The sequence below is a fragment of the Candoia aspera genome, chromosome 15 (assembly GCF_035149785.1).
Source record: "Candoia aspera isolate rCanAsp1 chromosome 15, rCanAsp1.hap2, whole genome shotgun sequence".
In the NCBI taxonomy this organism is placed as follows: domain Eukaryota; kingdom Metazoa; phylum Chordata; class Lepidosauria; order Squamata; family Boidae; genus Candoia; species Candoia aspera.
The window spans coordinates 8,300,212-8,313,643 of NC_086167.1; the positions used below are offsets into that span (position 1 = coordinate 8,300,212).

At 48.4% G+C, this 13,432-nt stretch overlaps 2 protein-coding genes across 2 annotated transcripts in view; one reads left to right on the top strand and one right to left on the bottom strand.

Moving 5' to 3' along the window:
* Nucleotides 1-321: 321 nt before the first annotated feature.
* On the bottom strand, nucleotides 322-11,165 carry SPRING1 (SREBF pathway regulator in golgi 1). The gene is made up of 5 exons (XM_063315545.1): nucleotides 10,778-11,165; nucleotides 7,450-7,606; nucleotides 6,379-6,530; nucleotides 3,721-3,834; nucleotides 322-2,491 (listed from the first exon to the last, which is right to left on the bottom strand). Exons 1-5 carry the CDS (start codon nucleotides 10,886-10,888, stop codon nucleotides 2,408-2,410), a joined length of 618 nt encoding a protein of 205 aa, XP_063171615.1. The 5' UTR covers nucleotides 10,889-11,165; the 3' UTR covers nucleotides 322-2,407.
* A 1,321-nt stretch (nucleotides 11,166-12,486) lies between these two features.
* RNFT2 (ring finger protein, transmembrane 2) overlaps nucleotides 12,487-13,432 on the top strand; it is a 29,321-nt gene continuing 28,375 nt past the window's right edge. Inside the window, exon 1 of the mRNA XM_063315610.1 lies at nucleotides 12,487-12,775. Within this exon, the coding sequence (XP_063171680.1) occupies nucleotides 12,693-12,775 (83 nt within the window). The 5' untranslated portion in view covers nucleotides 12,487-12,692. The remainder of the gene's footprint in view (nucleotides 12,776-13,432) is intronic.

Below are 13,432 nucleotides of genomic sequence, written 5' to 3' on the forward strand. Positions count from 1 at the left end.
AGCACAAAGGGTCACAAAATAACATTCAAGGTGATTACAAGGGGAGGAAGAAGACAGCTACTCATGGGGAAACCTTGGAGCGTGCATTTATTTCTTACCTGAAGAAGATAAACGAAAAGTTACAGGCATTCAAACTAAATTACGCAAGATGCCATGATGGGTTCAGCCTGCCCTTCAGAAAGTCCTTCGAAGTTTATGCTCTTCCTAGAACTTACACCTCAGAAGCATTATAGAAACCAAGGATCACATTTGTCCTAATCCAATAATTCCTTCTGTATTAAACTATCGTATATCTTAAGAAGAGCTCTTTTGTCCATCAGGTTCAATTCAGTGCTTTCTTTTAATAGTGACCAGCCAGACAGAGCAGCGTGAAGCTAACAGTCAATGCCCCTCTTCCCACCCAGAGTGGAGTGCTGTTATGATTGATCACATGGATAGTCTTCTGTTTCCACAAATCTGCCTAATCCTTTAAAAGCTCTTTTCCCTAGGGACCCATTACCCACAAATAGATATTTGATTTCTCTGATATTCAACCAATGTAGAAAGTCAGAAAAGTGAGGAAGACACTGCCAGGTCCTTGAAACAAAGTAGGTTTCCTGGCTGAAACTCTGCTTGGTGAAAATCAAGTTTCAGTGTTTCTCAGAAGTCAGGGGTTCTCGCAATCCCTTCCCATCTGCATCTGCCTTCCCCAGCCTATGTGGTCACATAGTTGCCATTATGGCCGTAACTTACTGATAATCACAAGAGCTGTAACCCAACAGGGAGGATATCAACTTGGGAACTCCAGAAGTAACTGAGTAGAACATGCATACTGTAATCCAGTTATTAAAAAACGATTCTTCTCAGATGGAATTTCCCAAAAAGCCCAAGGAAAGGGAGGTCAGAGATCAAGGCAACCAGTTGACCAAATTATGGAAGTTGCTAAATTTCCATCCAAGGAGGGAATGTGCCTCCTCGTCTTCCCTAGTGAATCCAGAGCTCTGTTCTGGGGTATTCTGTTCAAGAACATTGTGCCTTTCTCCTCAATTCTTAGCAGATATCCTTCTATCCTTTTCCTTAGCTTTTCCCTAACTGAAGTCTTGCGAGCAGTGTTTCTGGACCTTGGCAACTTGAAGATGTGTGGACTTCAACTCCCAGAATTCCCCAGCCAGCCAAGGGTTGAGTAACACTGCTTGCAAGTATGTTGAGATGAAAGATCCCAGAAGTTGGTCATGGTGCACCTCAATACCTCTGGAAAGACCAGGCTGTGGAAGATTCAGCTAAGGGCAACAAGCTAAGAGATGTTACCTCTTTCCTCCCTTCAACAGGGAAGACCTTCCTTGCAGTACTCTTTCCTTAGCTATGAAAAAAAGAGAACAATTTGAGTTTAGGTACAAGCATATTTAGATTTGGTGGGAAATTATTACAAATTCTGAACCTCTCCATGCTGTGGCTCCTGAGTGAATGGTTCAATCATGAGTCTGAAGGTGCCAAGTAGCCCATCTAGAGCGAGAGGAGATGGACTTAACAGGATTGTTCATTCCCCCACCTTCACTTACTGCTTGAGAATCATGGCCATGTTCAATTTTCAAATCAAAAACATCAGAAGCTGCTAAAGAAACCCCAAAAATTATTTCTAAAAGGGATCGGTCCACACTTAGAGCATTCCATGGACAGAGATTTCGATGCTTTGCCTCCTGCCCATGGCATCACCCACTGTCACCTCTCCTTGTGATGCTCCAGTTTGTCCTTTTGCTGAGAAACCTCTCATTCCATTGTCAGTGCCAGAAAACGGAAGAAGCACAAGTTCCCACTTGCACACCCTGCACTGGCAAGGGACTGGCACTCACTCATACAGGGCAAATTGCATCGGAAAAGCTGGAAAAATGAATCCACAGTGCCCTCCTGTAAGGTAGACGAGAGCCGAGGTCTGTCCGGCACTAGTGTGCAGAATCCACAAGACCTTTTCGTCTAATACAAGTATCTTCTTATCACCTGAATAAATTTTTCATATTTGCAAACAGCCGTTTCCATCAAGGACACAGATGCATATAGGACACTTCCAGCAGTCTTCACTTCTGTGATGGCTTTCTTGATCTACAAGCCATCAAGGTCCCACACGACTGATACTGATTAGGCACTTAACTTCTATGTCCAAGTGTCACCGGGGTCCATGATGCAAACCCTGGACATAGTCCTTTGAATCCAACCATTAGAAGATTTCCACCCATTTTGCCCTGCGTGTCAACGGCAGGGACATGGCAGCAGGCTGAACAATTGAGGGAAAGTTCTTCCAGAAGCTGGAGTGGGAGGATGCAGAATGAAACCAGTCTTAATCAAAGGAGCCAGACCAGTTGATTGCAAAGTTCTCTCTCCCTCCCGTTGCTGCAGCTCTCAGCTTACATCCTTGCCAGTTTCTCGAGCGCTTTCACCCAGACAGAAGATCTGGGGGGTATTCGCCATAGCAATATTTCGCAATGGGGTTCCGGTAGGTGTTTTCATGCTGCACACTCTGGGAAGGAGAGAAAGACAGGGGAGAAATGTTTAGGCAAGTCAAAGCACAGCCAAAGAAGCTGGTCACCAGAGAAGAGGAAGCCCCGTTGCTCAGTCTTTGTGGGCAGGAATGTTTGGCTTCGGTGCCACCCCGTGCAGACATTGTTCAACTGTAGAGAAGAAGGAAGGTGACACTGAGCATGGAAGAAGTGTTACCTAGGCAAAGGGGGGGTAACATTTTCAAAATCATTTTTTTTTATTTTACAGCCAAAAGGCCCGAAAACAAATATAATCCAGACCCAACATTAAATACAACAATTTAACAGATAAAATATTTGATAAATATTTCACAATACACTTAAAAGCCCAACCCACTGATTTGTTACTAAAGACCTTGTTTTCATAACCATCGTTAAAAATCTGGCTGTTGCCACCGTGATCTCAGGATTTTCATCTGCGACTAAAATTTTAACATACTCAGAAGTGTCCCTTCCTGGTTTAGATTTTAAAATAGGCCAGATAACTTCCTTCCTGCTGAAGGTTATTATAACATTAACAATGCAATAAAATATGATCCACTGTTTCAGGATCCAGGTCATTACAGGGGGACAAAATCTTTGAGAGACGGGAATTTTTTTGAAATCTGTCATATAGTATATTTTATGGCAATCCATTTAATCTGGCTTTTGAAAAAGCTATTCTATATTTACTTAAGTATAGTAAAGGTAAAGGTTTCCCTTGACGTAAAGTCCAGTCGAATCCGACTCTAGGGGGCGGTGCTCATCTCCGTTTCTAAGCCTTGGAGCCGGCGTTGTCATAGACACTTCCGGGTCATGTGGCCGGCATGACTCACGGAACGCCGTTACCTTCCCGCCGAAGCGGTACCTATTGATCTACTCACATTTGCATGTTTTCGAACTGCTTGGTGAGCAGGAGCTGGGACGAGCAACGGGAGCTCACCCCGCCACGCGGTTTCGAACCGCCGACCTTCCGATCGGCAGCTCAGCGGTTTAACCCGCAGCGCCACCGCGTCCCTTAAGTATAAGCTATCCAAATAGGAAGTATGGAAGAACTGTTACCTAGGCAAAGGGGGCTGTAACACTTCCAAGCTCTGGGAAACAAGTTAATATTCAAAAGTCGCTCAGGCAGATCAGGGGTGGGGGTGAGGAAGAGGAGGAGAATCTTCCTCTCTCATGCCTCTCTCAGCCAATCATCTCCTGCGGTGACACACAATTTCTCTCCCCTCACCTGGGATGAGGTCCTGCACTTGGCCAGGCAGAGCTCAAAGTGATCTTCCACCGCCGTGAAGAGATTCCGGAAGGCCAGCGCCGCACGGTTGAGAAAATGTTTGAGGAGCTGTTGCTGGAAAAGCAAGAAGGAGAAAAAACGGGAAACTCACAAAGACCAAAACTGCATGATGGAGAAGGGTTTCACTCAGCCCCTCTCCCCAAACACCTTCCTTCAACGTTGCGTGCCAGCAGACGACCATCGGGAATGGCTGGGTCTGTAGTAGAGCCACCGTTTTTACCGTTCTCACGAGACTCAGAGGAAGCTGGGAGGCTGTCGTTTCTGTTCGCCCTCCTTTCCTTTCCTTTTTTTTCTTTTTTTTAAACAAAAACTCAGGTGGAAAGTAAAAATCAAAAGCCAACCACCAAGCTCAGAGAACGCCAAGGACTCCACCAAAAAATAAATAAAAATCCATGGTGGCACAACCAGGGTTGGTGCCAGGGTGAAAACCTCTGACCCATTTCTGCTTATTTCTCGCCACCACCCCAAAACTGCCATAGGGGTGGAATGCCAAGAGAAGTTCCCAATTCAGGGTCTCTCTAGGACTTCGTCTCAAACTCCCACGTCAAATAACCAATAGAAACCGTGCAATTGTATGATTTAATTTATTACAGTAGCAGAGCCAGTTTGGTATAGTGGTTAAGGCTTCAGGCTAGACACTAGGAGATGGTGAGTTCTAGTCCTGCCTTAGGCATGAAGCCAACTGGCTGACTTTGGGCCAGTCCCTCTCCCCCAGCCCTAGGAAGCAGGCAATGGCAAACCACTTCTGAAAAACCTTGTCAAGAAAACTGCAGGGATTTGTCCAGGCAGTCTCTGAGAATCGGACACAATTGAACAGATTAAAAAAAAAATTACAAATGCATCTAAGCCATTTCAGTTGCTCCTAAGTGGTTCACAGCAAATATATAACAACACAGTATAAACATAGCATAATCCTAAACACAGCAGGTTCCCACGACATGAATCAGCATGCTGGCTGGGGGATTCTGGATGCTGAAGCCCACAACGCATAAATTTGCCAAGTTTGAAAAACACTTGCGTTAACTGCACTGTCTGGCTTTTGACCCCAGGGTCTGTTTAGAACTAAGTGGGAAGCTTCCATGATTATCTGACTCAATCTACTGACCCACAACATGGATCAGGTAATTTCCAGTCTTTGGACCCCAAAAGACCCCATTCTAACCTAAGCATGTAAGACAGTTACTAGTTTGTTGAAGGGACAAACAGGAAAACTGCCACCGTTTTTGTGAAAGATAAACAGATTGTTCTTTAAAAATAGTGATAGGATGGAGAAGAGAAAGGAGGACGAATGATTTTAAACTGGGGAGAAGGGGGTGGTGAAAAAGCCCTGCACGCTGGTGTGTCTAGTGTCAGAGAGAGCCCTGTTTTAAAATTCAATTTATAACAGAATGGACTCGTCACTGCAATGCTGCAGCCCTACAAAGAACATACAATTACAGATAAGCTATTGGTCAAGATACACCTCTTGTTTGTCTCCTGTATTTATTACTTGAGAATCTTAGGGGGGCCCCTGCTTCCTATATCCCCACTACTAAAACAACACTCCTGAGAAAGGAAGGAGAGAGAACCACATTTGAACACACAGACACACCGAAGAGAAAAACATGTTTTTTAAAAGCGAAGCATCATGTCAGTCCTTGGAGGGAGTCCAGCTAAGAAGCATAACCATAGCTCTATCTTTATTTTAAGGTTACATCAACAGAATCTTGCAAGACTGAAAGCATTTCTCCCCTCCTTCCCTTTTACTCTCCAGAAAACTAGGGAGGGTCCCTTCTGAAACGCTTCCCATGCCCCTTTTCCTTCTGAGAGCTGAGACACATTTTACATGCCAGTGGTCCAGTCTGCAGCTCTTCCTCCTCCTCCCAAGGTCATTCCCACAGACCATTATGCACCCCTTCCATCCCTACACACTTGCCACCTTTTATCTTTTATTAATTTTACTGTAATTTCTTTGAGGGCTGTGAGCTACCCAGAATCACTGAGCGTTGGGCGGTGTACGAGTTCAATAAATAATAATAATAATAATTATTATTATTCCAGGGGCGGCAGGGGGACAAGAAGGGACCAGCCCTGAATCTGGAATCATAAACGAGGTGCTAAAGATATGCGGCAGCATTTTGTTGATGCTCTCAGCCATTCCATACAGTGAAGGCTGAATCCAGACATCAGCCTTGTGAGGTAGTCCAGACAAGAAGCAGGCCCAGATGAACTAATTCTATTATTGTAAGGCTACATTAACAGAATCTTGCAAGTCTGAAAGTACAAATCTCCCGCCCTCCCTATTGATTGCTTAAGTAGTCCGGGTGGGTCTTTCCTAAGTTTCTTCTTTAGACCACTACCCTCTCTCTACCCTTTCCTTTTATTTGATTGTTCCTTGACAGCATCTCTTCACTCTGATCCCCAAGGTGGCCCTCACATTCCATCACATCATCTCTCCCTCCTTTACAGCCTAAGAAACAAAGTAGGGTCCTGTCTGAGATGTTTGCCATTCCCCATTCCTGCTGTGGGCTCAGCCACCTCTTATCCAACCACTGCCCTGGCTGCAACTCTTCCTCCGGTCTCCCAAGGCCATTCCCACAGACCATTCCACCAGCTTACCTTGTTGGGCTGTAAGCAGCAGGACACACAGGCCTCGTAAACGCTGCAGCATCCACTGGGCAGGCAGCTGTCACAGCTGTACAACTTGACACTGGGCGCCTCCACATTACAACACCCGTTCACTAGCAGGTCCTTCCTCTCACAGATGTAGCCTGCCACAGAAGACCTCTAGAAGCTCAGCAGAAGGAGAATGGAGGACTCCATGCCACAGCACAGAAGCCAAAACACTGGGCTAGAAAGGAGTCAGTTATCTGAGTCTTTGCAAGGGCTCAGAGGCGTACTCATTTTTATTGGCCATTGTGTGTTTTCAATTTGGGGAGGGGGACTTTATTGAATTTTTTAAAAAGGAAAAAAAGGGAAAAAGAAACAGGGAAGAAGGAAAAGAGGGCCACCAGAAAAACTATACATATAAGAGTTTCTCATTCATGTACAGTATGCATCTATGTAAAACAGTGTTTCTCAACCTTGACAACTTTAAGATGTGTGGACTTTAACTCCCAGAATTCTGAGAAAGTTGCCAAGGTTGAGAAACACCGATGTAAAGTTTTACACAACTGTTTCAACAAAGGATGACCTCATTGTATTGTAATAATCGCATCTTCCATGCCTGGATCTTGCTCCACTTTGCAAACAAGTTGTTGGCTAGGACCTAGAGCAAATGAAGCCACAGGCACCTCCTCAAATCCATGCCTCTTTAGTAAATGAGATCCATTGGTCTCCTTTCTCTTCAATCTGGCCATGCTTACTGTAGCTGACAGCATGCAAAGTCCAAAAACATCTGGAATGCCACCAGTTCAATTCTTGGACCTCAAGAATGCCCTAAAGCAGGCTCAGCAATGGAGCCACACACCTGACAGCTTGTAAGAACTTCCTTTGTCCATTTGCACCCCACTATTTTTCCAGGGAGCACAAGAACTGCAGAGTTCTTACCTGCGTCCATTGAGGAAACCTGGGTTGAGGAAGCCAACCCATCAGTCAACCAACTCAACCACCAAGTGGGGGTCTAAACCTGGCTCTCCTAATCCAACACTCTCAGCACCAGACCACCCTGGGCTTGGCACAGAACCTTACCCAACTCATCCGTGATCAGCAGTTTTCCTTGGACTGAGTTTCGACATTGGTTATTCGGCTGGCTGCCATTTCCCAGGCTGAACTGCACTTTCCAGGCGATGGGGCGGTCCTCGTCTTGAACTTGGGGGAAATTCCGATCCCGCAGCGCTCGCTCTTCCTAAAAGCAAACAACGAGGCACGTGGGACATGAGGACAGGAAACGCTAGTTAGATTTCCGTTGACCTACAATGGAGTTGGGAGAAGACCAACCCACATGTCAGTATCTCAAAGCGGGAGCGGGGTGTTCCCCCAGCTCCCTGCCCTTTCAAATAACAAAAGCCAGCACGTGCCACAGCAGACTCATGGGAAGTGAGGTCCAGACATCCATCTGAAAGGCACCAGGCGGAAGGAAATTAATCTGGATCTTACTGGCTGCTCCCTTAAATGCTTGGCAAAACAATGTTGAATTATGAACTTCAGGCAACCGAACCCCCATATTGTTAAGAGTCCACCTGAATCTCACTTGGATTCTGGGTTCTCCCCATGGCAGGCTTGTGCCCCAAGCAAGCCATGCCTACCAATACCAACCCCTTTGACAAGATGGTTGTTAAAAGTTACAGTAGCTATCCAGTACTTAGACCCATGAGTAGCTTATGGGGAGGGACAGCCAAGGTCAAGCCCACCTTGGGGTTGCCGGAAACCAAGAGCTCAGAATTTTCCCTTACTCTGAGGTAAAAGACTCACAAAATCTCGTTCAATTAGCACAGTTCAGAAAACAAGTAAAACACTCCCACCAACCTCACCCATGAGATACCACCTTGCCCATCCTGCACCACTGCAGCCTTCACCACCCTCAAAAAATTAAATGCAGCTCCTAATGACTCAAATACAGGTAGTCCTTGCTTAACAACCACAGTTGGGGCCAGAATTTTGGTTGCTAAGCAAAGCGGTCATTAAGCAAATCCAACCTGATTTTATGACCATTTTTGCAGCAGTTGTTAAGCTAATCACCACTGGCGTTAAGTGAACCATGTGGTTGTTAAGCAAATCACATGGTTCCCCATTGATTTTGCTGGCCAGGAAGGTCAAAAATGGTGATCACATGACCACGTAACCCTGCAATGGTTATAAATTTGAACCTGTTGCCAAGTGTCCAAATTGTGATCACGTGACTGCAGGGACACTGCAATGGTCATAAGTGTGAGGACTGGTCATAAGTTGGTTTTTTCAGCACCGTCTTAAGTCCAGACCATCACTAAATGAATGGTTGTTAAGTGAGGATTACCTGTTTTGCTCCTCTGGTCTTGAAAACCTCTCTGTCCATGAATTTCACAACCCACCTTGGAGTTTAATAGTCCTACCTCTATCCGTCAGTCCTATTAGGTACACTGGACCAGGAACCAACCCTACAAGAAGACTAGAACTATTATTTTATTTAGATTGGCTATAATAACAGAGTCTTTCTTACAAGCCTGACTGTGCTTTTCCTCCCCTCCCTTTTATATCCCACTAAGTCAGGGAGAGTCAGCCTGAGTCTCTTCCTAATGCTGTCTCCTCGCCCAGGACTTACGGGATGCTTCTGTCCCCTGTGCTGACGTAACAGCTTCTGAATATTTCCCTCAAGGCCATCTCCATGGCCTTCTACACCATCTAGCATCAACAGCTAGAGATCGACCCAAGCTCCACAGCAGAGCCTCCAAAAAATTCCACGCTCAACCATCTATCCCCACACTGCTAGTTAAAAGGTTGGACCCTTTCAGCCAATAGAGAACAGTCAGGACAATCATCTCCAACCGGGGTGCCCTTCAGACAAGTACATGAGAACCACCCTGTTGGATCGGGCCAAAGCCCATCTTAATCCAGCTTCTCACCACCACCAGTGGCCAACCAGATGCATCTGAGGCGCCTGCAACTAGGATATAAAAAATTACCCCTCTCCCACTGATGATGCCCTGCTGCTGGTATTTGGAAGTAGGATGCCCCCAACCCAGAGGTAACATGAAATCTTCTAGAGAAATTGCCCTTGATAGGCCTGTCCTCCATGAGGTTTTCTGACTTGTCCAATCTCCTCCTAAGCCCAAATGTGTGGCCATCACTGTATCATGTAACAGATCCCATGGGTCCACAATGCGCTGTGTGAAGGTCTTGCCTTTTTCTATTCTACATCTCCTTCCAACCAGCTTCAAGGGATGACCCCAGGCCTAGTCTTCAAAAGAGGGAGAAGGTCGTCTCTCTGCCCATTTTCTCTAAATACTCTGATGGGCAAACAAACTCCTCACATGCCCCAACCTGCCCACCATGGGTGAGAATTCTGGGCAAAAGGAGTCCTGGAGATGCCTTTCCTCCTTACACATCAAGATGATCACGAAGATCATCGCAAGGACCAATTCTTCAACCTCCAAAAAGCGCAGAGTGCCACATGCCGTTACTCAAGCAGGACTTGGGGTGGTGACCGTCACCCTGGAGTGCTCTTCTCCCACACACACACACCCATATCTGCATCTTTTAAGCACATGTTTAAAAAACAGCTTTTCACCCAGGTCTCTTCCCTTCCCAAGATGGCCTTTTGCTTTGCTTTTCCTCCCTCCTTTCACACTGTGGCGTTTTAATGGCCAGTTGCAAATTGCTTTGAGATTTATCACCGGAAGCGGCATCGAAACATATAGTTGCTAAATAATAACGATAGAAACAGAGAGGCAGTTTGGCATAGTGGTTAAGGCACCAGGGTAGAAACCAGGAGACCGTGAGTTCTAGTCCCACCTTAAGGATGAAGCCAGCTTGGGCCGGTCACTCTCTCTCAGCCCTAGGAAGCAGGCAATGGCCAACCACTTCTGAAAAACCTTGCCAAGAAAACTGCAGGGACTTGTCCAGGCAGTCTGGGGGAGGATTTTTTTTAAAAAACAAACTATATATAGAGCCAAGGCTGCTTGGCCTCTTGCAAAAGGAAAGATGGGCCAGCACAGATTTCCTCTCTCTTGGGCTCCAGACCAGAGGAGACAACTTGGAAGTTAAGGAGAGCCCTCTCCATTTAGGATGAGCCTTTCTCATCCAAGGAGCAGCCTCACCCCAAGCAGGTGCTCTTTGACAAACCTTCCCCAAATGGGTGCCCTCCAGAGGCGCTGGGCCTGCCACACCTTCAGCTCTGCCAGTGACAAACATCTGGAGGGGCACGGCTCCCCGCTCCCTGCCAGAGCCGTAGGGTGCTCCCGGATGGGCCAGGGATCCGAGTTCCAGCCCCTTTCAGCCCCAAAGGCCCTCCGCCCCTCTCCCAGCCCAGCCAGCGGCCTCCCTCGCAGGGCTGTCAAGGAGCCGCGGCAGGCTGGCTCGGGAGCGCGCGCTCGGGACTGACCTGCTTGAAGGTGCTGCTGAGAAAGTAGATGAGGGAGAGGCCGAAGACGATGCCCAGGACCCACCGCTTGCGCAGCAGCCTTCGCCACACCAGCGCCACCAGCTGCACCATCGGGAAGGGAGCTCCGGGCGAGCAAGCGGGCGTCCCCCCGGCGCCGGGGCGAGAAGGCGGCGGATCGGGCCCTTCCTCGGCCTCGCGAACCCGGCTGGCAATCCGGGCTGGATGGGGGAGAACGGCCCCCCCGCCCCATCCCAGGGCAGTCAGCCCCTGGGAGCCCCCCGGCCGGAGAGACACGGAAGGGGGACGGGAGCGCGGGGGAGGACGGAGAAAGGGACACTCCGGAGGGCGGCGGCGGCGGCTGCGAGCAGGATCGCCCCTCGCCCAGGAAGGCAGCCCCCTCCGGCCCCTTCGAAGCCCCCCCCCCGCCTAGAGAGAGAGAAGGGGAGAAAGAAACGCCGATCGCAGTGGAAACGGGAGCAGAAGGAAGAGGCGCTCCGGTTCAAAGGGGAGAGGAAGCGAAGCTGATCCGGTGTAACGAGGACAAGAGGCCGATCCGAATTAAGCAGGGAGAGAGGACCTAAGAGGAGGAAGAAAAAGAAGAAGCGGGGGGAGAAGGGAGCCTGCGGTTCCCCCCGTGTCCCCCTCCTCCCCACGCGCCCCCCGCAAGGCCAGAGGAAACCAGAAGGTTACTCCGGGTCCAGCGGCGGATGCCCGGGGAGGGGCGGAGTCGGAAGTCACGTGCTCGGCCGGCGGGGGGAGGGGAAAAGAAAAGCTGGGGGCGGGTCAGACCGGCCGGCTCTCGGGGGCCAGGTAAATTGCTGCGTGGGGACCCTCCCTGCACGTATCGCGGCGTGGGCTAGGAGAGCCCCGGAAGTTTCGCCCTCTTTCGACTCCCAGGGGGGCGGAGGGCAAAAGGAAAGTCCGAGAGGAGGATCGCGGGGTGGGGGCGGGGGCTGCTGGAGCAAGGCAGAGATTTTGGCCTCCCCTCCAATAATTGCGGGGCATCATTAGGGGCCCCCTTCTCCATCCGTGTAGATTTGGGAGGGAGGGAGGACAATGACAGGGATGGATGGAAGGACAGACGGACGGACGGTGAGAGTGATGGAAGGAAGGAAGGAACGAAGGGGGGTGGAGGGAAGGAAGTCAGCTCGGCTTTGGTGTCTTCTTTGTAGAAAGAGGGGTGTGTTGAAAAGGCCGGATTCTGAACCCTCTCCCTATGAAGGTCTATCTGGAACAGGATGGCAGGGTCAAACCAGATGCCATGACAAGCCTCACCCCCGATGACTTGGACTAGCTAACTTAAATGTCAGCATCCTCATCTTGTGGCAGTGAGTTCCGGCAGCCTTGCCTGGAGTCTTTCCTTTTGCATCTCCCGCCTTTCAATTTCCCTGGATAACCCCAGATCCCCTTCCTAGAGTAGAAGAGGCATCCTGTCCCTTTTTTCCACACCACGGATATCCCCTAGGACTCTTACATCTCCCCCTGCCCCACCCGATGCTGAGTGGGATGCCCTAACCTGTGGGAACACTTTTGCTGTCCTCATTTCTTTCTCTTTTCCCTTTAGCCTTGCAAGCTCTCCTCCGCAGAGAAACAGCTGGAAGGCAGCTGTCGAAGGGCCAGTCCCAGCCGTCCTTGGCTGTCTGTTAGCCCAAGGACCGCTGATCTCCTCTCCCTGCTGACTCTGATGTGACCTTTGAATCCAGGCCCCAAATTTCTGCTGGGTGTAGCGAAAGCATTCATAGCGGTGCTTGGACAGTTTGGTTTTTATCTCTTGATTCACGCTGTGGCCTTTGGCTGGTCTTCATTGCAGGTGGAATTCTCTGTGCTATGTCTTGGGGGGCCCAGCACCAATATTCCCGGATGCCCATAAGCCACTCTTAGCTCTTACACCAAGTGTCCTTGCCCTCCCACGTTAATGTGGAGCGTGTTGTGCTTTAAAGTGCTAAGAAAGATGCAGCGCCGGCACAGTAGCATCACCGACAGCCTCCCACCTGAAAGGTAAGGATGCCGTCATTCATAGCGCGCGAATCAGAAAGCACCTGTTGCGACAGACAGGTGAGAAGTTACGCCAGATCGTCCATTACCAAACCAAGAGGCAGCTGGGAACCATGGTTCCCATTCAGAAGAGATTGGTGCTTACCCTTCACATCACACAAACACAAAAAAGAGGTGCAAGTATTTGAACCTTGATTTCACTGTAAATAGGGCTTGCGTTCAATACATAGCAGTTGTGGGAATTTCTTTGATAATGTTTTCTGTAGATGCTCTATAGTAAATCTATGCAAATTCTAAATAAATTCTTGTATCCCTGAATGTGATTAGAGGACTAGTCATGCCCAAGAAAGCTAGATTCTCACAAAGACTTGTTAGTGAGGCTTACGGCAAAGAAAAAGGGGCGAGGTCACAAAATCTTAGACAGTGGATATGTGTCTGTATTTTAATCTCCTTTTTGTTAGCAAGTGCATTATTAGTGTCCTCCATGAATCCTTTGGGCCTCTCTTAATTTACTGGGGAACTGGCTAGCTGTTCAGAAGATAAGAATGGCATATCCGTCTGTTCTCATTCTGCAGTATTTTGTTCCCAGGCTTAGAGAATTTTGTAACAAAATGCCTGTTTGTTTTTGGTCTAGTTTGTTTTTCGGTCTGACAGTCTGAA

What these genes read in the sequence shown, in the direction of transcription:
- SPRING1 (XM_063315545.1), bottom strand. Translation starts at nt 10,888, where the DNA reads ATGGTGCAGCTGGTGGCGCTGGTGTGGCGAAGGCTGCTGCGCAAGCGG. An exon ending in TCAGCAGCACCTTCAAGCAG is followed by an intron (nt 7,607 to 10,777) that starts GTCAGTCCCGAG and finishes GTTTGCTTTTAG; the next exon opens with GAAGAGCGAGCGCTGCGGGA. An exon ending in GCTGCTTACAGCCCAACAAG is followed by an intron (nt 3,835 to 6,378) that starts GTAAGCTGGTGG and finishes TTGCTTTTCCAG; the next exon opens with CAACAGCTCCTCAAACATTT.